At 43.9% G+C, this 24,067-nt stretch overlaps 2 protein-coding genes across 7 annotated transcripts in view; one reads left to right on the top strand and one right to left on the bottom strand.

Annotated features, from left to right (window-relative positions):
• The window catches only part of ATL2 (atlastin GTPase 2), a 41,368-nt gene extending 25,716 nt beyond the window's left edge, over positions 1-15,652 (top strand). For 2 of the 6 annotated variants that reach the window (XM_085054441.1, XM_085054446.1), the window contains 11 exons: positions 1,413-1,517; positions 2,234-2,284; positions 4,408-4,464; positions 5,065-5,157; positions 5,412-5,550; positions 6,372-6,499; positions 8,627-8,683; positions 9,456-9,527; positions 11,268-11,699; positions 13,098-13,112; positions 13,219-15,652. In XM_085054441.1, coding sequence (XP_084910567.1) covers positions 1,413-1,517; positions 2,234-2,284; positions 4,408-4,464; positions 5,065-5,157; positions 5,412-5,550; positions 6,372-6,499; positions 8,627-8,683; positions 9,456-9,527; positions 11,268-11,699; positions 13,098-13,112; positions 13,219-13,326 — 1,257 coding nt within the window. In that variant the 3' untranslated portion in view covers positions 13,327-15,652. The remainder of the gene's footprint in view (positions 1-1,412; positions 1,518-2,233; positions 2,285-4,407; positions 4,465-5,064; positions 5,158-5,411; positions 5,551-6,371; positions 6,500-8,626; positions 8,684-9,455; positions 9,528-11,267; positions 11,700-13,097; positions 13,113-13,218) is intronic. The other 4 variants (XM_085054442.1, XM_085054445.1, XM_085054444.1 and 1 more) reach the window with 4 other exon arrangements.
• Positions 15,653-17,639: 1,987 nt separating this feature from the next.
• Positions 17,640-24,014, bottom strand: EIF4A3 (eukaryotic translation initiation factor 4A3). Its single transcript, XM_085054449.1, has 12 exons — positions 23,795-24,014; positions 23,563-23,635; positions 22,671-22,737; positions 21,799-21,861; positions 21,223-21,355; positions 20,424-20,504; positions 19,989-20,130; positions 19,100-19,238; positions 18,776-18,891; positions 18,165-18,272; positions 17,952-18,079; positions 17,640-17,839 (listed from the first exon to the last, which is right to left on the bottom strand). The coding sequence occupies exons 1-12, from the start codon at positions 23,958-23,960 to the stop codon at positions 17,823-17,825; spliced, it is 1,233 nt and encodes a 410-aa protein (XP_084910575.1). The 5' UTR covers positions 23,961-24,014; the 3' UTR covers positions 17,640-17,822.
• Between the last annotated feature and the right edge of the window lie 53 nt (positions 24,015-24,067).

The raw sequence follows: 24,067 nt of genomic DNA, 5'->3' as shown, positions 1-24,067 counted from the left end.
AGCCTAAATAGTTTTTGTGATTCTAAAACTTAACTAGGTATATGTAGGGACTTTTGCCTCTGTGTACACCTTTAATGTCATGGGTTTCATGGTGGCACGTGGAGCATGACTTGCTTTCCTTTGCACTGAGTAGCTGTGTAACAAAGGTGGAAACTGTATATCAGGGTAGGGATGGAGATTGATTCTTACAACCCAGCAGAAAAATTCAACAATAGTCTCATTCTGAGAGTACTTTGTTTTGGCAAAGTCTGCTCCAGCCAGGCTGATGGGTGTGTTATCCTGTGAACGTTGTAAAATGGTAATGGCTATAAATACCACCCACAGACAAATGCAGTGGTGAAAAACTCTGTAACAAACACTGTGCTTAAAAAGGTGAGAATGTGTTCTACCATCTAGCTGTGTTCTAGTGAAATGTCATGCATGGCTGTAAGTACTTCAGTATCTGGAAGCTGGTCCTTCCATATAATTTTAGCAGGTAGTCTACAAAAAAGACCAAGTCTAACAGTGGGGAAAAAAAGCACTAACTTGATTCTTTTTTAACTTAAGTCAGTTTAACTGCAAAGTTTAGGTGGAGGTGTTTATGCTGAAACAAAGTGCTAATGTCATTAATAAATATTTATTCCACAATGGTGGTGGTGATCTTGAACTATTTGTGTTCTGAACCATCAGTTCTAGGTTATTTAAATTATTTTTCATGCGCTTTGCATTTGCAAAGGAAACATCTGATGCCCAGTCTGTGGGACATAGATCTTAAAAATAGTGGCTTAGTGGTGTGCAGGAAGTTTTAACAAATTTCACTGCTAACCAAACTTTTCTCTGGTTAAAAACTGGTTATGTTGTGTGGATCTGCTTATGCTTTGGGAAAGACTCGCTCACTGTTCTTGCTTATCAGTGGGAAAGAGAAGGAAATTGTAATAGATCCCAAAGATGGGAGTTAGACTGATTAACATTTTTTCATTAGTATCAGTTCCTTCCTTGTCATTCCAGCAGACAGTCAGTATAAAATATCTTGTTTTCTGCTGAAAAGAATTATATATATATACATATATATTTATAAGTAACCATCTTACTTTTAGCTCTAATGAACTCTGCAGCTGAGACTGAAGTTCTTCCAGTAAAGGAGAGCTGTCAGTTACTCTGCACTGCACCCCCACTGGGCCAGGGAGGGCTATTTCTGTGTGAGAAGGTAACTAGGCAAGGCCAGGGACTTAAGGCTGCTGATAGGGCCCTCTGGCTGCTGCTTGCTCAGCTCTGGATGTGTGTAGTCACATGTGCAGGGAGCTGACTGAGGTTTAATCAGTAGGCATAGGGACAGGGACTTGTCCTGCTTGAAGCAGAACTTACCGCAATGGCCTGGGTTGTGAAGGTGTTCATGATTTGGTTAACTGCTGCTGCTCTTTCAAACTCTGCAGGTTGCTGTACTACTCATGGATACCCAAGGTGCCTTTGATAGCCAATCCACTATCAAAGACTGTGCGACGGTTTTTGCTCTGAGCACCATGACGAGCTCTGTCCAGGTGAGAATATCCATGCTGGCAAATAATGGCAGAACCCTCTAGCTTGAACATGCAAAAAATATCTCTTGATCCACACTTGGAAAATTCACCTGCATATCTTTCTCCAACTGTGATTTAAAATTTCATACTTTTTTCAGTGTAGTACATAAGCTACCCAAGTTTCTCGGAGGAATTGAGGTTATGCAAGGCCAGGCTGAGTTAAATTGCTGACAGAAGTGGGAAATCCCCTCCCCCCTAAAGATGTCAGAGTAGCAACTGCTTCTTTACAGATGTGTTACAGAACCTTTTTTTCAGACTTTAGATACCGTTTGGGGTGACATTACACTCTGATCAGCTAAACTTAAAATTGCTGCTTCTGTTAAAGTGTCAAGCTCCTGACAATTGTGCTATACCCAAAACTATTTCTAAGCCTTGAAAATGCCAAAAGTGAGCAGGTTTTTGAGGGGTGCCGAGTGACTTTCTTCAGACATGCTACAACATAAAAGGAACAGGAGTGTGTAGAATACTACTTCTGTCCTGTGGAGTTGGCTCTGGTGGATTGTTTTTGAATGAGGAGGTGACTTTTGTTTGAGATGTGTTCTGTGACACCTTTCTAGTTACTGACTTTTAGGTAGTTACACTTTCTGGAGGGACCAAAACTACTTGATGTATGTAAAAGAGACTATATGAATGTAAGACTACGGTTTCATGTGACACTGTAATTCTGTCTCTTGCAGGTATACAACTTGTCTCAGAATATTCAGGAAGATGACCTTCAACATTTGCAGGTAGGAATATGCTGAATTTATGTTAAGCTGCTTCTGAACTGATATCTTGACAATGTTCTAGAAGTTACTAGTCATGTAACTGACCTGGGAGCTATTTGCTACTTCATCTAAAACACAGAAGCTGACCTGATACTAAAACTAATACTGTCTGTAAAAACTGTGTTTGTATCAACTCCATGATGCTTCTACTGTGCCAATGTAGAAGTAAAAGTAGAGGCTTCTAATCTGGCTAATTCTTTTAAAGTCTGTTCTCTGTATTGCAAATTCTGAAATTCCTGAAAAAATGAGAAAGGAAAATTATTTATGGAAACACTTAATTGTGAAATTCCAATGTTTCCCTCTTTTCCTAAAATAGGAAAATGGATAGTATTTAATTTCAGTTTGTTATGAAATGTGGGAGCTTGGGTCAGGGCAGAAAGAGTCTGCTGCCCAGAAGCCATCTCTGGTTTTTCAGCTGAGAAACTGCTGCAGAGTTTTATTTCTGCTTAGAAATAAAAGTAGGAAAAAGTTGTTCTCTCTTCACCATGGGGTTTTTATCCTCTAATGGAACATTGTGGTCAAAGGCCACCAAATTCTGGCTTCATGTGAATGCTGCAAGAACCTTATCTCCTTAACTTAAAACCTGTAGCTTTAGGGACTAGCTTGTGTATTACCAAATGCCAAGGCCATGACCTTGGCACAGCTTAAAACTGTTCTATGTGTCTTTAGTGCTACAGAAGACTGGCTGCCAATGCTGGGAGTAGAAGAGCACTAAACGTAGTCTTATAGTGCTGTTCTCAGTTAACAGGGTTGTATCACTGGGCCAACATGCCCCACACCACCTAAAAAAACCAACCAAGCTCTGAAAACAAAAAAAAAATCCATCAGTAATTATTTGAAAGCCAGGCTTTCCTTGAGACTTTGGTCCTTTAACAGCCTCAGTGTAATCTGAATAAAACAATCTATTTGTGTTATACTGGAGGGTGAGATTTGAGGGAAAGGAGAGAAGGATGATAAATACAAGCACTGGGTAGGGGACACCCATGCATTTAAAGCTGCAGCAAGGAATCACTGTCTGAGGGAAGGAAATTCCAAATTTCTGTTTTAACAGGAATGTATGTAATTCTAAAACACTGTTAGTCTCCAACTGCCTTTTTCATGTAGGAGGGAAGTGAATGTGGGATAGAGTTTGGATCAGAGAAGTCAGACTCATGTGGATGCTTGGCTGCTTCACAGCTGCTTTTGCTCGGTGTGACAAGGGCTTGGAAGTTAAATTGTGTTAAATTAGTCTTGTAAATTCTCAGGTGCTGTTGTTCCTATGTTCCTGTTCAACACAGGAGCTGTCCTTTGACCCATAATTTATCTGAGATGTTCCAGGAGTTAGTTTAGTGCAGAACAATGATTGCCTGGTACTGGAGAATCCTGGTGTGCTTCCATCATGTTGACCTCCAAGATGTGTGAGGAGGCTGGCATGAATCAATCCATCAATCCCTGCTGGTATTGACTTCAGCTGAAACAGCCAGCACAGTCCATAATTCCTGTTCTTGTGCATGATTTGGCCTGCTCAGGCCAGTGAGGAATGCTGCTGCTGGTATGAAAGATGGTGAAAGCAATGAGAGGAAGACAGCTGACACTTGCCTTTATACTGGAGGGAAGGAACAATTATTAGTTAAGGTCACGGGCTGAAGTAGAGATCTGAGAAGCTGCTGAACTTGGCTTGTATTTAAATGTCTGGTGCATTGGCTAGAGCCAAGTTCCCTGGGATTTCCAGGAATAAACCTTTTGTGGGAAGTAAGGGGCAAATGTTAGACAGGCTTACCTTCTTAGCCTAGGAAGCAAGTGTTGGAAGCTGGCTTGGTGAGAGATGCAGCCAGCTTTTCTCTGAGAATAGCCCACAAGCCTCCCACTTAGAGCTGCAATGTGTTGACAGTTTAGGAATGGCACTGTGAAGCCAGTGGAAATCATGTCTCCTCCTGATTCTTACTGAGGGTTGGTATACTAGTTATTGAGGCTTATTTGCCATTCTCAACCTATAGTAGGATTTAAGATTGAATGCTTTTATTTTTTAGTTACATGATAGAATATTTTACAGTAGAAAAATGTGTTTTATATGTGGCACACCCTTACACTGTTCTTTCTCTCAGTTGTTTACAGAATATGGAAGACTAGCTATGGAAGAAATTTACCAAAAGCCGTTTCAGGTAACAATGTGTTAAATGGATTTAAGCAGTTGAAAGTGTAGAAAATGAGCTCAGGGTAATTTCTGAAGATAAATTAGTTGGGCTGAAGCTAGCCAGTTCTTTGCAAGACTAATTTTCCTTTGCTGTTGCCACGTTGCTTGGCAAAAACCCAATGGAAAAAGGCTGAAGAGAATCACATTTTGGGCAAGTATACCTTTGTGCTTGAGTTATAAGATGTAAAAGGAATCAGAATGTCAAGTTATGTTCAAATGTTAAGGAGAACAATTTTGTGATATCTTCCTATTTATTATTCTAAGATATGGTTGATCTTCTCTGGTGAACCCTCTATGATCTAGATGGTTCAAGAAAAGGTCCTGTTTGGTGGTGGGCTTTTTGTTTGCTTGGTTTTTTAAACAAGCAAACACTTGCACCACAGAACTTCAAGGCTGCTTCATTTAGAGCAGCCAAATATACCAAAGAACTTACACAGTATCCTTACTTGTAATCTATAATATATTTCGTTTTAGACCAGCCAAATTCTTAAAATAATCATATGTGTGATAGAATTTTTGACCTTAGGGATGATCAAGCCATTCACTGCTGTGGTTCTTCCTGTTACAGACATTAATGTTCTTAATTAGAGATTGGAGTTACCCTTATGAACATGCATATGGCTTGGAAGGAGGAAAAAAGTTCCTAGAGAAAAGATTGCAGGTAAGTTGCCTCCAATAGTCCTATTCTGATCCAAGTGATACCTTGCTGTCGAGGCAATGATGCACCATGAGTTGGCTTGTTGTGCTAATAAAATAATAATTGTGGTGTTTGCACTCGTGTGCAAAGTTGCCATTAAGAGGTTCAGGAATACAAGCTTAAACACATTTTCATGCTCTTACTGCTTTTAAGATGTTTAATCTTGATTGCAGTACTGCAAAACTGGTAACAGTTCTTACTGCCTTTTTTTCCTTCAGGTAAAGCAAAACCAACATGAAGAGCTACAGAATGTAAGGAAGCATATTCACTCCTGTTTCAGTAATCTTGGGTGTTTCCTGTTGCCCCACCCTGGTCTTAAAGTTGCAACAAATCCAAATTTTGATGGGAGATTGAATGGTAGGAAGCTTTTAATTTTGTGTTTCTTGATTCAGATCACTGAGTTTGTTTTCTTTTATGATGGAAGTTAAGCACTGTGGCTGGCTATTGAAATGCCTGACTGGAAAATATAACACTAAAAGGTGAAACTGCAGAATTTAGAAATGTGCATTGTGTGCTCTTTGTAGTGGTTTAAAGGCAGAGGAATTAAGCAGGCAGAGGAAATGGATATCTTTGTGCCTAGCTGTTCATTGTAATCTGATAACTTGAGACATGCTTAAAGGTCATTAAATAGAGATTCCAAAGATAACTGAGGGCTCCAGAGGGGAGAATTCGAAAGATTAAAGACTTTACTTTCAAGAAAGGCTGTTCTCTAAGAACTTGCTGAACCACAGGTCAGCTCCAAAATGGCTGAAATAAAAGCTGTAGGGTTCTGCTACAGCATCATGAGAGGCAGTCATGATTCTCCAGTGGATGCCTTTCCCCCAGCAGAGGGGAATGCATCAGAGTGGCAAAGGCTATACTAGTGAGTTGCAGTGGTGGGGGCACAGACCTGTGGGGTCATTGTGCAAGATGTTGGTGTAACTGGGGAAATGCACTTTAAATATTCAAAGGACAACAGAACCTTGTTCTCCCAGTCAGAAGTTAAGATTGGTGGATTAAGAGTAGGTAGAATTTATTAAAGCTATATTATGTATGTAAGCCTTTAAATACCTTAAAAATGCTGTTTGGAGTTGTGACGCTGTGAATTTTGAAGGATCATGGGCTATTAGTGTTCCTTTAGGAAATACAAGATGGAAAACTAACCACTTTTTTTCTTGAAATTGATTGAATTTTACTAGATATTGATGAAGAATTTAAGAATGAACTGCGGAATTTGATACCATTACTGCTTGCCCCTGAAAACTTGGTAGAAAAAGAGATTAGTGGATCCAAGGTGACCTGTAGAGATCTTGTAGAATACTTCAAGGTAAGCAAACTCATACTAATTATTTCTGTTAATAGCTTAAAAGACAGTATTCTAATTTTAGTCCATGTTGTTCCCAGAGAAGATAAGATATCTAGGCTGACACTCACTGATCAGCTCACTTTTATTTTCATTTCATTACTCTGACTTTCCAGAACTGGCACACTACTTCCTAACAGTACAGCTCTTAGCAAGCTACTGTTAGCAAAATTTGTGGGTTGGTGATTTTTATTTTCCTCTCTGTGAATAGGCTGAAATAGCTCAAGCTATATTAGATACTTTCTTCCTACTTTAAAATCCCAGTTGTTTATTTTTTTGCTTTTTTTATTTTTTCTTCAATTAAAGTAGGTCTCATGTAGCTTTTACAGATAGAAAACCAGCTCTTAAAATGCTGGGTATGCAGTGAATTTCAGATACTCCCCTCTGGATTATTAACATGCAAGGAAGGTGCTTTCTAAACACTTGCATGTGTAGCACCACTATGCTCTGAAATTTGTGTGTGATACTCACAGCTGTTAGTCTTGAGCTTTTTTGGTATCGTGGTGACACCAGCAGAAACGTGATAACATAATCTCTGCACCACCAGGGATTGGTCTGGTGTGTGTAGCCTTTTTTTTTTTTTTGGAATTGGAATGACTTAGACAGTTGGCTTGGTAAGAATGATGCCACTGTCTGCTAAAGACAGGAATTTTGCATTGCTGCTTTTGGGGTAGAACAGTTAGGCTGATGTTAAGAAACAAATTGTACATGAAGGAATCTGAGACCAGAACTCATTTAACTTGGCTTGTAAAACAAAGTAACTTTTTCAAAGGAAAGACAGGGTATGGGATGCAGAAGTGATGGCTGTTCTGACAAGCATAAAATCCACACTGGAGCTCAGAGGTTCGGTCTCTTTGTTTAGATGGTTACACGCTGCTCTTTGCTCCAATTTCTTCTCTAGTAGGATCCAGTCAGGTGCAGTGCAGGGAGTACATGTTCAGCAGCAGTTCAGAAAGGACTGCATCCTAAAATCCCAGTGTAAAACCTCTATTGAAAAGCTGCCTGATTCACATCCCATATCCAGTCTGGGAGCAGTCCTGTGGGGTGCTGCAGAAATGCCATGCTTATGTAACTAAAGAGGGCTGCTCCCTTGGGACTGTGCATCTGAAGCTGAGATTGTGAGGCCTGAGTTGGAAACTGTAGGGCTTCTACTTGGAGGAAATAGCTACAGAAGCAAGGAGGGTGTCAAGGGAACAGAGTCCTGTATAACTCTATATGTTTTTGTAGGTTGTTCTACAACCTAGAGCATTGAGTACGTGGGGACCCTGATAACCTTGTTCTCGCCTCCCTTAGAGCAAAAAATCCTCAGTCAGGAAGGAAGTCAGTAGTAGTGTGAAGAAGAGTGACTTCTCCCCCCTTGAGAAGCTGAGAACTTGCTCTGGTGCAGCTTGCACAGCTTGTCCAAAGCACTGGAATGGCTGCTGCTGCCTGCTGTGCCCCACTTCCCTGTCCCCAAGAGCTGTGCCATGGGCCAGCCTGTGGGCTGGAGAAGAAATGAAGTGTGTGTTCTCTTCCAGCCCTCTGAAACCCCAGGGAAAGAAAGGACACCTGAGGATAGGTGGGGTAGGGCACAGAGGGATAGGCTGCCTGCTTAGCTTCTGAAAGTGTTTTGTCTGTTCAGCTTCGTCTGCATTAAGTGCCTTGATCTGTTTTTTTTCCTCCTACACTTCAGTAGATCAAGGCATGTGGGGAAATGTAAGTATTGGTTCTCCCAGCACTGGGGTAAGTTTGGGCAAACCTCTTGCCAGAAGGGCTGGGATAGTCATCTCCACTCTTGTTATGGGTGAAGATTCCCTGTTTAGCAAAGACCTTACATATTTGAGGGAGCAGAAGCATGCTGGTGAACCTGTCACTTTTTGAGACAGTGGTGATGTCTCCTCAGGGTGCTCTGCTGTCCTGCTGGGCCTCAGTCTCGGGCACAGGGAAGTGAAGGGGAAAAGAATGCCAGACCTGTATGAAGAAATCTGCTTAGTTTAATATTTAGCACTATTACAAAGAAATAATCTGAGCTCTTATCTTTGTATCATCCTTCATTTCTCATTCTCAGTCATAAATGTTTAGAAAAATAAACTTTTTTTTTCTCCCATTTAGGCTTACATTAAAATCTATCAAGGAGAGGAGCTACCTCATCCGAAATCTATGCTGCAGGTATTCTATTTTTCTTTCAAATAATCTGATTAGGTGATGTGTACTTTGTAAGTTCTTTGCAGTTGAAGAATCATGACTGCTGTGGGCCTGAAGCTCCCCCACACAGCTGTAGTTCTGGAAGGATCTCTGTACTTTGAAAGCCATCTGAACTGTGATGGTTGGTACTTTTCCCTCAGTTTCATCAACCAAATGAAATTAAATCAACCAAATGGAGCAGGGGTCTGTCTGGTTGGCTGGGTTTTTTAGCTGCTTCATTTTCTAAGCATGAGTTTCCTGTAGCTTGCTGTTTGGCTGGGAGATACAGAAAATGACATCTTGCAGCTTTAACTACGATAATTGTCCCTGACATGACACAGGATGAAAATAAGTCTTAAATTCTCAACAAAATTGATAATTACAGTTGACACCAAAACTGTACACCTATAATGCAGAAATAATACCAGCTTCCTTCTTTCCTCCCAGGTAGTGATGTACCAGGATTAATATTCAATAGTTTTGTGACCCTTATGTGCTTATTAACAGTAGAGCATTCAGAAGAGATTGCTCTTGATGAAAAGCCTGTGCAAGCAAGTTGAGGTTTGTTTGCAGCTGTGCTAAAAAGCTGAAGAAAGGCAGCAATGTGTTTTAATGTGTATTGCTAAACTTCACTTATTTTTGTGTGGCCTTTTCCTGGCCATCAGAATCTCTGGAGGTTTTGGGGGTATGTTGGGAGTGTAATGCTGTGTGTAAACTGTTAATGCTGTGGTAACACAGTATGCTCCATGTTTTCTAGGCAACAGCTGAGGCGAACAATCTTGCTGCTGTGGCAGGAGCAAAAGATGTGTACAGCAAAGGCATGGAGCAGGTATGGTGGCACAGCCTTTCCTAAACACCTGCATGCAAACTCAGGCCTTCAGCTTCCATGTTGTACTCTGTGTGTGAGCATGTTAATGGGGGAAGGTAGCTTAGGGCCAGGGCTTGGGTGTTTTCTGCACTCTGCTCTGAGCTGGAGTGCCTGATGCTAGAGAGGTATGAAAATGGGTGTGTTTGAAGGATACACCACCTGTTAGTTCCCTCTATGGCTCTTGACAGGCATCTCAAAATCCTGTGACATGAAATGCACAAACAGGTGAGCAGACATTTGTTGTGCCAGACTTGCACAGTGGTGGAATTCTAGCTTTGTACACTCATTCTTCTTTCTAATGAATGTGCCCATTCATTAGCTGTAAAATGCAAGGATTCAAATAATTCTAAAATTTAGAGAAACCCCTTGAAATACAATAATTACTTTGAAATACCTGTATATGTAATTTCCTACTTGCTTCTTCTCTTGAAGATAGTTATTTCTTATCATTCTGAGCTGAATGACAGCATGGATTTCATACTTCAACATAGGAGTATGCAAGATTTTTTCACAGGAAATCCTGAAAACCATTACGTGTTTTAGTGAAGCTTAACAGGACTGTGCTTATTGTGAAACTATACAACCAGAAAGACCAGTAGGTGTGAAAACATGCTACAAATGTAGCTCCCCATTAATTAGGCTAATTGTGGTCTTAATTGCTGAAGTAGCTTTCTGTTTTGAAATTAGAGTAAGACCTAATGCTAGCAGCAGACAAGCCAGTTCCACTAGTTAGCAGGCTGTTTGGAGAATGTTCTGCTTGTTTAAAGGGACTCCTCTGTTTCCATTTTGGAAAATGTCTTGAAATAGTAAATGTGTTGTTTATAATAAGTGTCAAATCTGCCTTCCAAACTTGAATATTCAATGGTTGTTGAGATACTGTAGTTGTAAGGCTTCTAACTTGGAGCAGGGAATAAACAGAAACAGATGTTCTTTTAAACAGACTTTGTTTCCATAGTAATGTTCCCCAGTACTGTATATTTTTATATCACTGTAGAGATATGCACAAATTATGGAATAGTTTTTTATCCAGATGTCTCATATGATGTTCTTGATCTGACACAGCTCTGAAACTTCTATTTTTAAGAACAGAAGTGGGAACTCTTTGGATTTAAAACTCGATTATGTAAAGGTAGTTCTTACTGCAGCTTCTGAGTTGTCCTCATGAACTAAAGTCCTTTGCTGAGTGTGCATAACCAAAATACTGTTCCTCTAATGACCTGAAATGTAAGGAACAACAGGTGCAGTGTCACAGAGTATAAGAAAACAGTGGCAGTTATTTATGTGCTGGCCTCTTGATCCCTCTCAGTAGCTCCTAGTGTCTAACATGCTCTGGGCAATGTGAAGAAACTGTTTTGAAGGATGAGACTAGTAGCCATTTTCCAGGGAATTTTGCTGCATGTGGAGGACTTCAGCATAGGAAAAAGCAGGGATGTGCATGTGGCTGTTGTCCTGTCCTGGGCTTGCCTGAAGAGAACAGTAACAGTATGAGTTCAGTCCTGTGCTGTGGGTCTGTGTGTGGTTGGACAGCTGAGGCTCCTGCCGTGCCATGATCCAAAGTACCTTTGGCTGCTTCCCTGGATGGGCCTGGAGCTCACAGAGCCAGGGGAGCTGCAGGGGGAGGAGGGCAGCGAGGAGCAGGTGCTTTCTGTGCAGCAGCAGATGCTCAGGGTATAATTCTGTGCTCTCTGCTTGCTCTGACAGGTGTGTGGGGGAGACAAGCCTTACATTGCCCCATCGGACCTCGAGCGGAAGCACCAGGATTTCCGAGAGAGTGCCATCCGGCAGTTCCGCTCCGTGAAGAAGATGGGAGGGGAGGAGTTCTGCCGGCGCTACCAGGAGCAACTCGAAGTGGAAATCGACGAGATCTATGCAAACTTTGTGAAGCACAACGATGGCAAAAACATCTTTTATGCTGCTCGTACCCCTGCCACTCTATTTGCAGTCATGTTTGCCATGTACATAATCTCAGGACTGACTGGGTTCCTTGGCATGAACTCCATAGCTGCCCTGTGTAATCTCGTGCTGGGGATGGCTCTTATATCATTTTGTACTTGGGCATACGTTAAGTACTCTGGGGAATTCAGAGAAGTTGGAACAGCCATTGATCAGATCGCTGAAGCTATATGGGAACAGGTTGGTATCTGTTTTTATTGCAAAATCTTGCTATCTTGAGAGAAATCAAACAGACAAATCAAACAGTTTCTGTTCAGTGCTGAGAGAGAAAAGCTGGTCTAGACCTAATAGAGACTGCTAGTGTTGCCAAAGGGAAAATCTGCTCAGTAGTGTGACTGCTCTCTTCAGGAACAGATATTGCACACAAGGAATGTTAAATAAGCTTAGGATATTGTCAGAGAAGTGTTACTTAAGGTGCAGAAGGTTCCTTAGTAGGTGCTTTGATGGCAAAGAATGGAGGGACTCTTCAAAACTATTCTTCCTTATTCAGAGAGAGGAATTCTGTTTTTAAAGGCATGTTTATAGGTAAACTTGTCATGTAGATGTGGTGAATAAAATATCTCAGATGGTGCTGTAGGAAAGGCAAAACACTGCCCTCCTCTGCTGGTCTGATGCTGAAGGGCTCACTAGTCCTTGGAGAGAACTGGCTGGGTGATGACTTTCAGCAGCTGCTACTAGAGGGTGCACAGCAAGTTTCTTCCATCAGGGAGACTTGTGCTGTCAGTGACAGCTTCAGTTTGCAAGGAATTACTCAACAGACAAGAAAAACATACCTGAAAGAAAAGACGTGAACATAACAGCATCAAAGCTGGAGGAGAAAACCTTCTGAATAGAGATTTTGCTGCCTGAGCTCAGTTGACACAGCTGTGCCAGTAAGGCAAACGTAGAGAATTCCTGACAAGTAGTTTTTGGAGCATTCTGACTAGCTATGTCCAGTGCCAGCAGAAGGGAAACACTTTGCTGCTATTGTTACTGGAAATAAAGGGCACACTGAGCTTATCTGGGGTGATATTAAAGTGTGTCCTGTGAGGCATGAGCAGATAACTAACTGGAGCCTTCTGCACAGATGCTTGTTTCTACAGCTGAAAAATTCCTGTGTTCAAGGCTCATCCCAGGCAGTACACTAGATCTATCTGAGCAACCTGCTGATGGTCCCAGTCAGGTTCTGAGTTACACTGGAGCAGTAAAGGTGGATTTTTAAAAATAGGGAAATGAGCATCAGTAAATAAATTGGTAACTAAATCTTAACACCACTAACTCGTGGTGTTAACTAGTGATTAAAATTGAGGCTCTCCAGTTCTACTGGAGCTGCTGCTGCAGGATACTCTGAGCATGTAAGGCTTGGTTTGGCTGCTGTGTTCCCTGGAAGGGGGATAACTTGGCTTATGCTGGCAGGAGCTTGCCATTTGTGGGCTGGAGGAAGGTGGTCTCCAAATGACAGCAGTATTGCTGTTAGAGCTGCAGATCACCAGTAATATGCAAAGCACTGCAGGTCCTGTCTGAGTCACTCTGATTAAATGCATGTTCTTGCTGTTGATTTTTCTGAATCTCTGCCTTTCTTTTCCCTCCTTGCTTCAGAGGAATCCCAGGAAGGTGAGAAGTTACTGGCAATCAGGTTTTGGTTTTTTTTTCTGAACTTGATTGAGTTTCTGCTGTGTTGTGAGAGCCATTTTTCCTAACAGCTGAATTCGTGTTTTAGGTGTTTTCCAAACTCTTTGAAGTCCTTAGACGCCGAACGGTTCGTCGTGCTCTTACATCAATGCCGCGACAGCGACTCTCATCCAACAATAACAAGAAGAAAAACTAGCCAGTATTTTTAACTTTCTTTCTGTATCTGAAGTGTTCACACTTACACATATAAGACAATAAGCTGGACCGTCTGGGCCGGTCTGCATAAATGCTGTAACCATACCAGACTGATGCTGCATATGGGGTATGGAATTGCACATCCATCTTCTAGGAACTGTAAAGTGGTTTGAATTCAGTGAAATACTGCTGTGTAGGAGGGGTATCACTTGTGTCCATAGCATGTGACTGCTTTAACCTCATTACTCTAGCAGCAAAATTCATTTCTCTTTCAGTTCATGCCACTTTGTGTCAGACTTCATCATTTCTAAGTTTTTTCGTGATTTCAAGTCTCATCTCTTTATATGCTTTTCTATTTTACTTTCCTTGGTTACCTCATTTTCTTGTTTCTTTTGCACATTTCTCATTCCACAGGTGTTGAAGCCCATGAGTGATCATTTGATGGAGGATCAGATGAGGCAGTCTGTAAAAAACTCTATCAAAGCAGGCCTGACCGAGCAGGTGGCTCACCATGCCAGACTAAAGACAGACTGACACTTCGTCTCCTCTTCAACTCTGCCCTCTCATCCTAGACATGCTTGCTGTACCATGAGAACTCAATAATAAAAAGAAAAATAAATAAAAATAAACCAAAGTTTACAATCAACTGTAGAAGTAGTTTAGTGTGATTGGCTTCACAGATTGCTGCCATCACTGGGGAAGAGTTAAGTTTGTCAGTGCTCAGCTTCTCAGACAAACTGGTGCCATGGAGCCCGCTGGGGTGGGAGGGAGAGGCTCAGTTTTACCTAGTCCTGGTGACCTGCATTATGGGGAGGGAGGGGGGATCTTCCCCAGCGTTGTGAGGCTTACAGGGGCAGTGTGTCCCCAGCAGGAGCTGACTTTCAGAGAAGTGTAAGGATCAGACCCACACCAGGTGTGCTGTCACCAAATGTCCCCAGCTCGGCGCCACCCCTGGCCAGCTCCAGCGAGTGTTCCTGTGTGTGCAGCCGGTGGAGCCATCGGAGCAGCCACTCCATTACAACGCGTCTCTTGCTTTCTTGCCTTTTACCAGTGTTACACAGATGCATGTGTTGGTTCCTTACGCAGAACTGGGGTGTCAGGGAGGCAGTGGCTCAGCACAGAGGGTGTCTTGCCTTGAACTCGTAGACCTGGTCCCGCGGGAGGTGCATATCGGAACTGAGCTGTCTTTTTCTGCAGTTTAGCCTTCATGTATATAATATTGCCATTAATTCTACTGGGGAAGAAATTCCATCCAAAAATGTTGCCTACAGCTACCAAGCAATGAGTTAGGATTGTCTGTACAGTGTGTTTAGTTTTTATTTTTTAAGAAATCACAGATAGGGCATGTATATGAAATATAAATATATAAATACGATTTTGTATCAAAGTTTTGTAGTTTATGGCAAAACCTGGTTCTGTGGTAGCTAAGTGCAGTTCCTGTAAAGGAATGTTTGTGGCTCATGTAAATGTGTGAATGCATCAACAATTTGAAGTTTTTTGATATATTTGTGATATTTACCTGCCTTGAGCACTGCAATCTCTCACCCCCTTGGGAAAATCAGTGGGAATGTTTGTTGTGAAATTCTTGTCTTCTGTTGCATTTTAAAGTTATTTCCTGTAATTTATTTTCAGTACATGATTAAAATCAGTTGTGTATATATGAAATGAAATCCGTGCTTATTTTTAAAAGATGTTCAAGTATTGTATTCTACTACATAAACTATGTCAAATACTTATCCTGACAATTATATGAACAGATTTGTTCTATTGTACTTCATAGCTTTCTATTGAAGCTGATGTTCCTCTCATGCTTGTCTCTGGAAGGTGACATCTGTCCAGCTCATACCCCCTCCCTGTATAGGAAAAATTCCTGCTGTTCTCTTAAGCACGCTTTTGACTTGTGGAGTTGCTTGTCAGATTCTGCCCTCCAGCAATTGTATCACTCTGAAATCTTGTTACTGGCTTTACTTTCATTCTTGGCTAAATCAGTGTGGAGTGTAAAGGCAGCTAAATAATTAACTGCTGTAGTTTCAGCTGGAAATGGCTGTGTGCAATAGCTGGGTTTTTCGCATTCCTAAATGGTAACAATTTCCATCAAAATTTGAGCTTTATCAGTCTCCCCTCTCTCGAGTGAGGGAAATCATCTGTCTAGGACTAAAGCAATTGCACTGTGACTTTTGCACCACAAAGAACTGCTGGGGAGTGGTGGTTACCTGCCCTCTGCAGGTGAGGGCTCAGCTCCAGGGGAATGATGCTGAAGATGAGGTAGGAATGTTGCATTTTATGGTATCTCAAACTGTACAGATTAAATACTGTTATTCAAACAAGCCAATGCTTTGGTGATTAATCTCTTACTAATCCAATGACTCGAGTCACACGGGGGCTCACAGGGCCATGCCTGCCCTGGCTGCTCGTGTTCTCCAGGAAGGTGTGAGTGATTTGAGGCTGTGCCCTGCAGAGATGCCAAAAGCAGAACTCTTCCCAGCATGTGGACAAGGAGTTAGAAGGCTTCATCTGGGCTCGTCTTCAGGGTCTGGGGGGGGGAAGAGTTCCTGAACACTGTGCCATGAATTTGCAGAACAAATGTACAGTCCCCTCAAGCTTGGGGGAGGGATCAAAGGTAGAGAAAGGGAGGGTCAAGATGACTAAATCAAGTGTGGGAAATGGATTTTTAGGGGATAAAAGGGGCTGGTCATGTGGAAGCAGGTTGCTGGTGTGTGTCCTTGTCTGGCCATGCTGAATGTTAACTCCATCTCACCCTATTGTGGAAGAGGGGACTCTATTCTGTGTGCATGGAGGTCAAAGTGCCAGGGACTGGGATGGGACCTGGGGTCACAGGGGCTGCATGTTGGGAGTGGCAGCAGGCTGCAGTGAGGTTGTGTCACCATGAACAGCAAGTAGCATTTAGCCAGCAAGTACGGTAAGGGGTCTGGGCTGGATCTATATATGAGGCCATTGCAGGGACCAGGTCTGGGCTGATCTGGAGGGTCTGAGGTTCTGCTGAGATCCATTTGTTTGTGAGCCTCTCTCTGTGGAGGCAAAAGAGGCTCTGCAAAGGCCAGTTAAGGATAGACTTTGTGTCTCAAGGCCAACTGCTGCACCCAGTCACAGTGGGGATGTGCAAGGGTGGGCTGAACCAGCAACTGCAGTGCAGCTGTGGGCCATGTCCAGGTGATCCAGAGGCTGGATACTGGCTGAGCTGAGCCTCCTTGCCCAGTTACTGGAGGGATCCAGAGCCTGTGTGTGTATTTCCCCCCACAGCCCTTCATGGTGACCAGGTGGAGGGGCAGGGTGAAGGTGTTGGTGCTGTGCCAGTGCTGAATGCTGACCTGTATGGATGGTGTGAGCATGTTTAGTGTGTGAGCCCACTGGGAATGCTGGCTCAGCCTTGCTCCTGGATGCACGTGGGGGCATGAAGCTGTAGTGGCCTCACCTCCATGGATAACCCTTTCCAATTAGTATTCCTAGTAGAAAAAGCTTAGTATTTCTCAACTTTTGTCTCCATCCTGTTAAAAACATCACTTTTGTGCAGAGTGGGTACAGGGAACAGGAATTTCACTAGCAGAACACACAGGGGCATAAAGGAGATGACAGCTCTTCTCTCTACCCCGGGCTACTCTGTTACTACTCAGAAAAAAAATTCTGAGAGCTTATCTAATTCTGTGCAAACTGTGATACATTCAGGCCTTGCTTCTCCTCTTCTCCCTGAGCATGCAAAAACCCCAACTGAGCAGGAAAAGCATAGAGCAGAAGACAGTAACTTACCCACCCCTGCAGAAAAGCTCTGGCCAACTCCTGCCTCAGAAAGGGACACAGCAGAGCATCATGCCAGAGAAACACACTGGAGCAGAGGTGCCTGGGAAGATGTAATGGGGTGCAGCAGCAGAAAGAGGTGGAGAAGGTGACAAGACAGGACACTTGCTCCTTCTGTTACTTCAGGAATTGACCATCCAAGTTCCTTGGGAGAGGAAATCCTCATCTGGAGCAACAAATGTGATTTCTAGCTCCGAACAGACGTGGCCAGCAGGAAACTTCTGGCTATCTTGTAACTCAATTTTCCTACAGCAGGCTAGGGCCAGGCCACAGATTTTTCCTGTAGATGTCTGATCCTTAAAGGTTAAGTTAAGGAAACTAAAAGTGCATCAAGTGGCATGGCACAACAATAACAAAAGGGTAGAGAACAGGAAGCTCTGCATTTTATGAACCCAGATATGGGGAGCGTCCAATGGTTTTTTTCATTATGCTAGCCAAGTATGGCAGTATCTCAAAACTCCCTGCCTGTTACTATGCTGGGTTAAAGTAATTAAGCACAGGTTATGGTAAAACTTCCTTTTTTTTATTGAAAAACACAGGTGGGAGTACAGACAATATTTACACAAGTTCCTAAGTGCAGCTCAACTCAAGAACATATGACCAAAAATATGATAAAAGGATGTGGGTCCAAAACAGAATTATGGAGGGTACCAAATGGTACAACTGCCTGCTAACCACGGACCTTCAGATAAGATCAGCAACTGAAACGAGAGAAAATGAAAAAATTAGAAGTATGAACGGAGTTTGCTGAGAGCCACAGCCCAGCAGGACAGCACAAGAGCTCCCCACGGGAGAAGGGAGTGCAGCACTCACCGTTCATGGGCATCTCATCGATCTGGGTGGAGTAGTACTGCTCGATGTCCCGCAGGATGCGAATGTCATCGTTCTTCACAAAGTTGATGGCGACACCTTTCCGGCCATACCTGCCCGAGCGGCCGATTCTGTGGAGGCACAAGGAGAGAGGGAATGGAGCCACCTTGGGAAGAATTCCCGAGCCACAGTGCCCTGTGGGAAGGCTGAGCCTACCTGTGGATGTAGAGTTCTCTGTTGTTGGGCAGGTCGTAGTTAATGATCAGTGACACCTGAGGCACATCCAGGCCTCGTGCCCAAACGTCTGTGGAAATAAGAACTCGGCTGCGGAGAGAAGGGCACAGTGAGGACTTTTCTAGGAAGCCTCAGTCTCCAGCACACAGCACTCCCTGCTGTTCCATGCTGCCCCCTGCCCACAGCACACCAGCAGCACTCACACTTTTGCTAAATGGAAAGCTGTCTCTTACACTATTACCAAACTTCATACAAGATAGGACCAACACAGCTTTGATCTTTCAGAAGGAATAATGCTCCCAAGTGTTTAAAATACAGAGGACGGAGCACAAATATTTTTTCCTTGACGTATTTTAAATGCAGTAACTCCCAACATCTTCAGCAAAATAAAATAGACTAGTTCTACACCTGGAAGTATGAGCATCCCTCCTTGGAAAGCAGCCATTTCCCAACCCTTCAACACCATAGGGGGATCAGATGGAAATCAAAGTTCTCCCTAATCTGAGCTGAACAAAGCTTTGAGAAGAGAGGCTTTATGGGTTTCCTTGCCCTGAGGTAGCACTGATGTAAGCAATGCTGCTTGGGGCATTTACCTTGCACCAGATCTGAACTCTTTCATGATTGACTCTCTCTCCTTTTGGGGCATGTCCCCATGCATGGATGAAACTGTGAAGTTAGCTTCCCTCATTTTCTCTGTGAGCCAGTCGACCTGTGAACACAGCCTGGGTTAGCTCTTTGCTCAGACAGCCAAACATATCAGTTGTGCTACAGAATGTACAGACTGAGAGACACTTCCACAAGCATTCTGGAGCTAAGGGAAGTAAATAATCCTTACAAAGCAACCAGACCTCTTAACTAACCCAGCATTGTTTGATTCACCCTCAGGAAGTACCATGCCCCTCTGATGGCTCCTGTACCTTTCTCTTGGTGTTACAAAAGATGACAGCCTGGGTGATGGTCAGTGTGTCGTACAGATCACACAAGGTGTCAAACTTCCACTCTTCTCTCTCCACAGCCACGAAAAACTGCTTGATTCCTTCGAGGGTCAACTCATCACTGCAGGGAAGAACACCACAAGCAGGTGAATAGCAGTTAGAAGGGCTGAATGTGCTTCACCAGAGACAACAGCTCTGCCCTGACTGCTGTGTCCAGACAGAGCCAAAGTTGTTCTAGAAAGTTCTTGGAAAACTGCTCTAAGAAGGGCCATGAACATGACCTGTTCAGCGAGACTGGAACTGCTCTGCTCCAGACAAACAGCTCCAAAAGGGAATATTTCTGTTCTCATCATTTTTACATTCCAGCTGCTTGACAAGAGAGACTGAAGAAAGTCTCAAGAAGCTTGAATGAACCAAATGGGGCAGTTTAAGAGCTCAGGCAAGAGGGAGACTTCTCCGAAGGTACACTGCACAAGGACCTGTGACACTACCAGATGTAAGCTATGCTTCAAGGACATCCAGGATCAGTCAGCTAAAGGGGTTTTTGGCCTGCTATATAATAGGAAATTATAATAGGAGGCCTAAATAAATCCCCTGGGGGAGCCCAGGAATTGGGTAGGTGTGAAAGAAGGACTTCCACAAGGAGACACTGCTACCTATGGGGAGGTTGAGGGGGCAGCCAGGCTGAGCAGCAGCACCAAGGAAAAAGTCAGCCCCTTCTGGAAAACAGGACATGAGCACATCTGCTAACACTCAGGCAATAGCGAGAAGGAACATGAGAGACTCTCTGTACATATAAATCAGTTAACTGTGAAGTGCCCAGGGCTGGACCAAGTCAGAGTTCCTGTTCTCTCCGAGGAAACTCACTCACCGTTTCACCAAGATGCGGATGGGGTCTGTCATGAATTTGTTGGTCATTTCCAAGATTTCATGTGGCAAAGTGGCACTGATCAGAACCACCTGTGTGGCTGGAGGCAGATACCTGTACACATCATAAATCTGCTCCTTGAAGCCTGCAGTGCAAATCAAGCCACACAGAACAGTTAGAACGTATTTCTACTGACTATTCTCCTCTTTCTCAATCTGATCTAGAATTCAGTAGAGGGTCTATACTATGGGATGAACATAAATGTGTGAATCAGTAATATCAGACAAGACATATTATGTAATTTAACCCATTACAGCCTATAACAAGCTGTAATCATCTACCTTTGTAAAAAAACAGTTTTTAGAAGTGGGCCTGCAAGCTGGGACAGCCCATAATTTCAAAGAGGCAAGGAGAAAGCAAGTGAGACAAATGTTTTACCTTTATTGAGCATTTCATCTGCTTCGTCCAAAACCAGCATTTTGATGGCACGAGTTCTTAAACTTCTGCGACGAATCATATCTGCAAGATTTCACTTTGTGAGATGAGAATGCTCTGAAAGCAAGTGAGCCCATACTGCTCCCACCACTGTCAGGGCTTTTTGGTGGTGGAAGGACAGACGTGAGAAATACAAACTGCCAGACTAACTTTACGTCAACAGAATCCACAAATCCTGTTTGAGAGTCAGCCCAATTTGGCAGCTGCTAATTTTTAGGGGTTTTTTTCACTTGCAGGGATTAGCTCACATTCTCCCAGTGACAGGAGCTTGTGCAAGGGCTGTGTGCTTCACAGAGACCGGGAAGATGTGAGCCTGAAGGCTAACACTACCACTGTGATAACTGCCAGGAACAGTAAATGTTGAACTCTTCATGCAGTGAAAGCAGAAAGTATCAGCTGCAAGTGCACCTGATTTAACAAGGGGGGAGCAACCACCAGCACACAGAAAATGTGGAACTAATTTTGGCATTCATGTAGGCCTGACTTCTATCCCCTTGAAGATTCTGAAGTATTTTCTGAAATTGTAATATTTTCTCCTTAAAAATACTCTTTTTTCCTAAGCCACCACACAAAGAGTCACTTTAACAATGAAAAGCAAAACATAAACAGAGAAAACAAAAATACCACCCCCATGATTTTTCTCTAGTCTTCTCCAGGTAGAATACGAGTAAGTTGTTACATTGTTACACTTCACATGAACATTACATTAGTGGTGTTACAATAAATATCATGATTTCCTTACCAAACACCCGGCCTGGAGTGCCAGCCACAACGTGCTGCCCATAATCCAGTTTGCGGATATCCTCCCCCACGTTGGTGCCCCCGATGCAGGCGTGGCACTGCACATTCATGTAGTCTCCCAGGGCAAGCAGCCCCTGTGTGGATACAAAGAAGTGATTTAATTACCTGAGCTCTCCTAAGTCTGCATTTGTGAAGAGGTGCAGGTCTGTGTAGCCCTGCTCTGGGTTTTTTAAGGAGGTGTTAGCACAAGGAGATAAGAAGGCCTTTTTTAATGTCTGTTACTTAAAATTTCACCATAGCAGGCCTTCAAACACTGGGAACTCAGTTCCTCAGGGATCACAACTGCTTTAGAAATGTTGGCCTTAAAAACTCAGTTAGGACTGTGCAAAACCTCAGACTGCTAAACTGATGAATACAACGCAGATGAGCAAACAGCCCTGTATCAGATACTTTGTTATTTTTCTCAGGAACGGAAAGAAAAAGTGGAAGCTGTGCTCCCAGCTCTGCTGGGGAAACACCAGAGTATTGGCCCCAGGCCTTGCCAGTGCTTTTCATACAAGGATTGAAATACTCCTACCTTCTGAATCTGCACAGCCAGCTCCCGAGTTGGTGCCAGGATCAAGGCCTGGGTCTCGCGAACCTGGTTAAAACAGGGAGCACATGGAAGTTAGTCACAGCCCAGAGAGCCAAGCAAACAAGAGATGATGAAGAAACAGTACCCTGAATGGCACAGCTGAAGACTTTATCACAGAATTTTGTGCTAAAAAGAAAAAAAAAAAAGTGTGCATTTCCTGCAAAACAGAAACAAATTTCAAACCCTTCAGTGCTGTTTGTGGTTCAGATATACACCTTTCACTGCACAAGGATTCCAAGACAATGTTTTTAAGTGTCACCTCTGAAAAATATTATGAGCACTTTACAGAAATGAAGCAAAAGCTGACCTTTCCACTTAGAATATGCAACCCTTATTTTTATATCACCAGTGACAGATGAGTAACAATCCAAGCCTTAAGAGGTTACTATCCTACAGAAAACCTTCCTTTTATTCAGTGGCATCTACACATCCAAGTTATGTCTCTAGGCAGAATAAAAGCAAGTATTTGTCAAAAAATCTAAGTTTGATTCTGTGCAATCTGTGGCTGTTGATGACACTAGGGCTGTCTGAAGGCAATTCTGCTTGCTGAGAGACTAATTTAGCCCTTCAATAGGTGAAACAGGTCAGCTGTTAAAGCCAACTTTATGATTATAAGACTTTATCTGAACTTATTCTGCCAGACTGGCTTTAACAGTTGAATTGTTAGAGAGTAGAGTCTAGTGAAGTTTTCAGTCAGGTTCACTGCCCATATCTAAATGATTCCAATGTAAAGCTTCATTTATTAACTCTTAACAAGCTTTTATGATGAACAGAGATTCAGTAAAGATTATTTTTAGCATGTGCTATGAAATTACCTGTATATCCAGGCATTGTAGAACCGAGATGGAGAACGTTGCTGTCTTTCCTGTTCCTGACTGTGACCTGAGAAACAGATGTTTGGTGAATACTCTGAATGTCTGGACCAACAGCACAGGCAATTTCAACATATTCCACCCCTCTGCTCTTTCCCACCCCTCCACTGCAAAGAACTCAACAGTCCCAACAAAAGCTTGTTATGATCAGAGCCTGATCTGCTGTCAAGCTGCTCTGAGAACTGCAGTATCAGGGACAGAGCATTCCAGGGTCCCCAGCACTGGCATCTTCACTCTTTACCAAACCAGCATTTCAACTTTCTGCCATCTGTCACACATACACTTTTTTTTCAAGCAAATGACAGATAAGCCAATGCAATTTGCAAGGCTGGTAATCCCCACTAATGACCAAGAAAGGATTTTTTTCAGTGGCATGCATATCCTTCTTTGTCTCTTAAGACATTATGTATTTTTTATATATGAATAAACCAAATAAACTTCGGCATTAACAACTCTTAGGATCACAGCAAGTTAGGCAATTTCACTGTTTTGCTTGTCATGTCATCAAACCACAGAGTGGTTGGGATTGGAAAGGAACTTAAAGAACATCCAGCTCCATCCTGCCTGCCATGGGCAGGGCAGGGCAGGGCAGGGACACCTTCCACTAGACCAGGTTGCTCAAAGTCCCATTCCGCCTGGCCTTGGAAACTTCCAGGGACGGAGCATTCACAGCTGCTCTGGCCAACCTGTCCCAGCACCCCACCACCACCCTGAGGCTATTCCCCACACCCCGCCAGGCACCAGCCCAGGAGCGCGGTGGCCGATCCCGCTTCCAGCCTCAAGGCAGCGAACGTGCCCGACACCCCCCGGCCCGGCCCGCCCCGGCGGCACTCACTGGGCGATCACGTCCCTGCCCTTGATGATCTGCTTGATGGCTCGCTGCTGGATGGCCGACGGCTTCTCGAACCCTGCGGGGGCGAAGGCACACCGTCAGCGCAGGCCTCGCCACAGGGCGCAGGCGCGGCGCCACATCCGGGCCCGCCGCGGGCCGCGCACCCCGCCCGGCCTCCGCTCGTCCCCTCGCTCCCGCGCCCCTCGGCCCGCGCCCCTCCCTCCCCGCCGCCCACCGTAGGCGTAGATGCCGCGCAGCAGGTCCTCCCGCAGGCCCATGGTGTCGAAGGTGGGCGTCACGTCCACCTCCTCGCTCGTCTCGAACTCCACCTTGGTCATGTCCTCCTCCTTCATGAGGCGCTTCCGCGCCGAGCCGCCGCCGGACCCCGCGGACCCCGCCATGGCCGCGCCGCCGCCGCACAACGCCCGCCGCGCGCGCCCCGCGCCCCCACTGCGCCTGCGCGGGGGGACGGGCGGGAGCGGCGCGCGCGGGGTGCGCGTGCGCGGGG

The sequence above is a fragment of the Lichenostomus cassidix genome, chromosome 3, assembly GCF_008360975.1.
Source record: "Lichenostomus cassidix isolate B80296 chromosome 3, HeHo_3.0, whole genome shotgun sequence".
In the NCBI taxonomy this organism is placed as follows: Eukaryota; Metazoa; Chordata; class Aves; order Passeriformes; family Meliphagidae; genus Lichenostomus; species Lichenostomus cassidix.
Note: the sequence above shows the minus strand (reverse complement) of the source record. Positions and strands in the feature narration are given on the sequence as shown.

Excerpts from the sequence above, each read along its gene's own strand:
- EIF4A3 (XM_085054449.1), bottom strand. The coding sequence starts at position 23,960 with ATGGCGGGGTCCGCGGGGTCCGGCGGCGGCTCGGCGCGGAAGCGCCTC. Across the intron at positions 23,636-23,794 it reads GCGCGGCATCTACGCCTACG|GGTTCGAGAAGCCGTCGGCC; the intron begins GTGGGCGGCGGG and ends TCGCCCCCGCAG. Across the intron at positions 21,862-22,670 it reads TACAATGCCTGGATATACAG|GTTCGCGAGACCCAGGCCTT; the intron begins GTAATTTCATAG and ends TGTTTTAACCAG.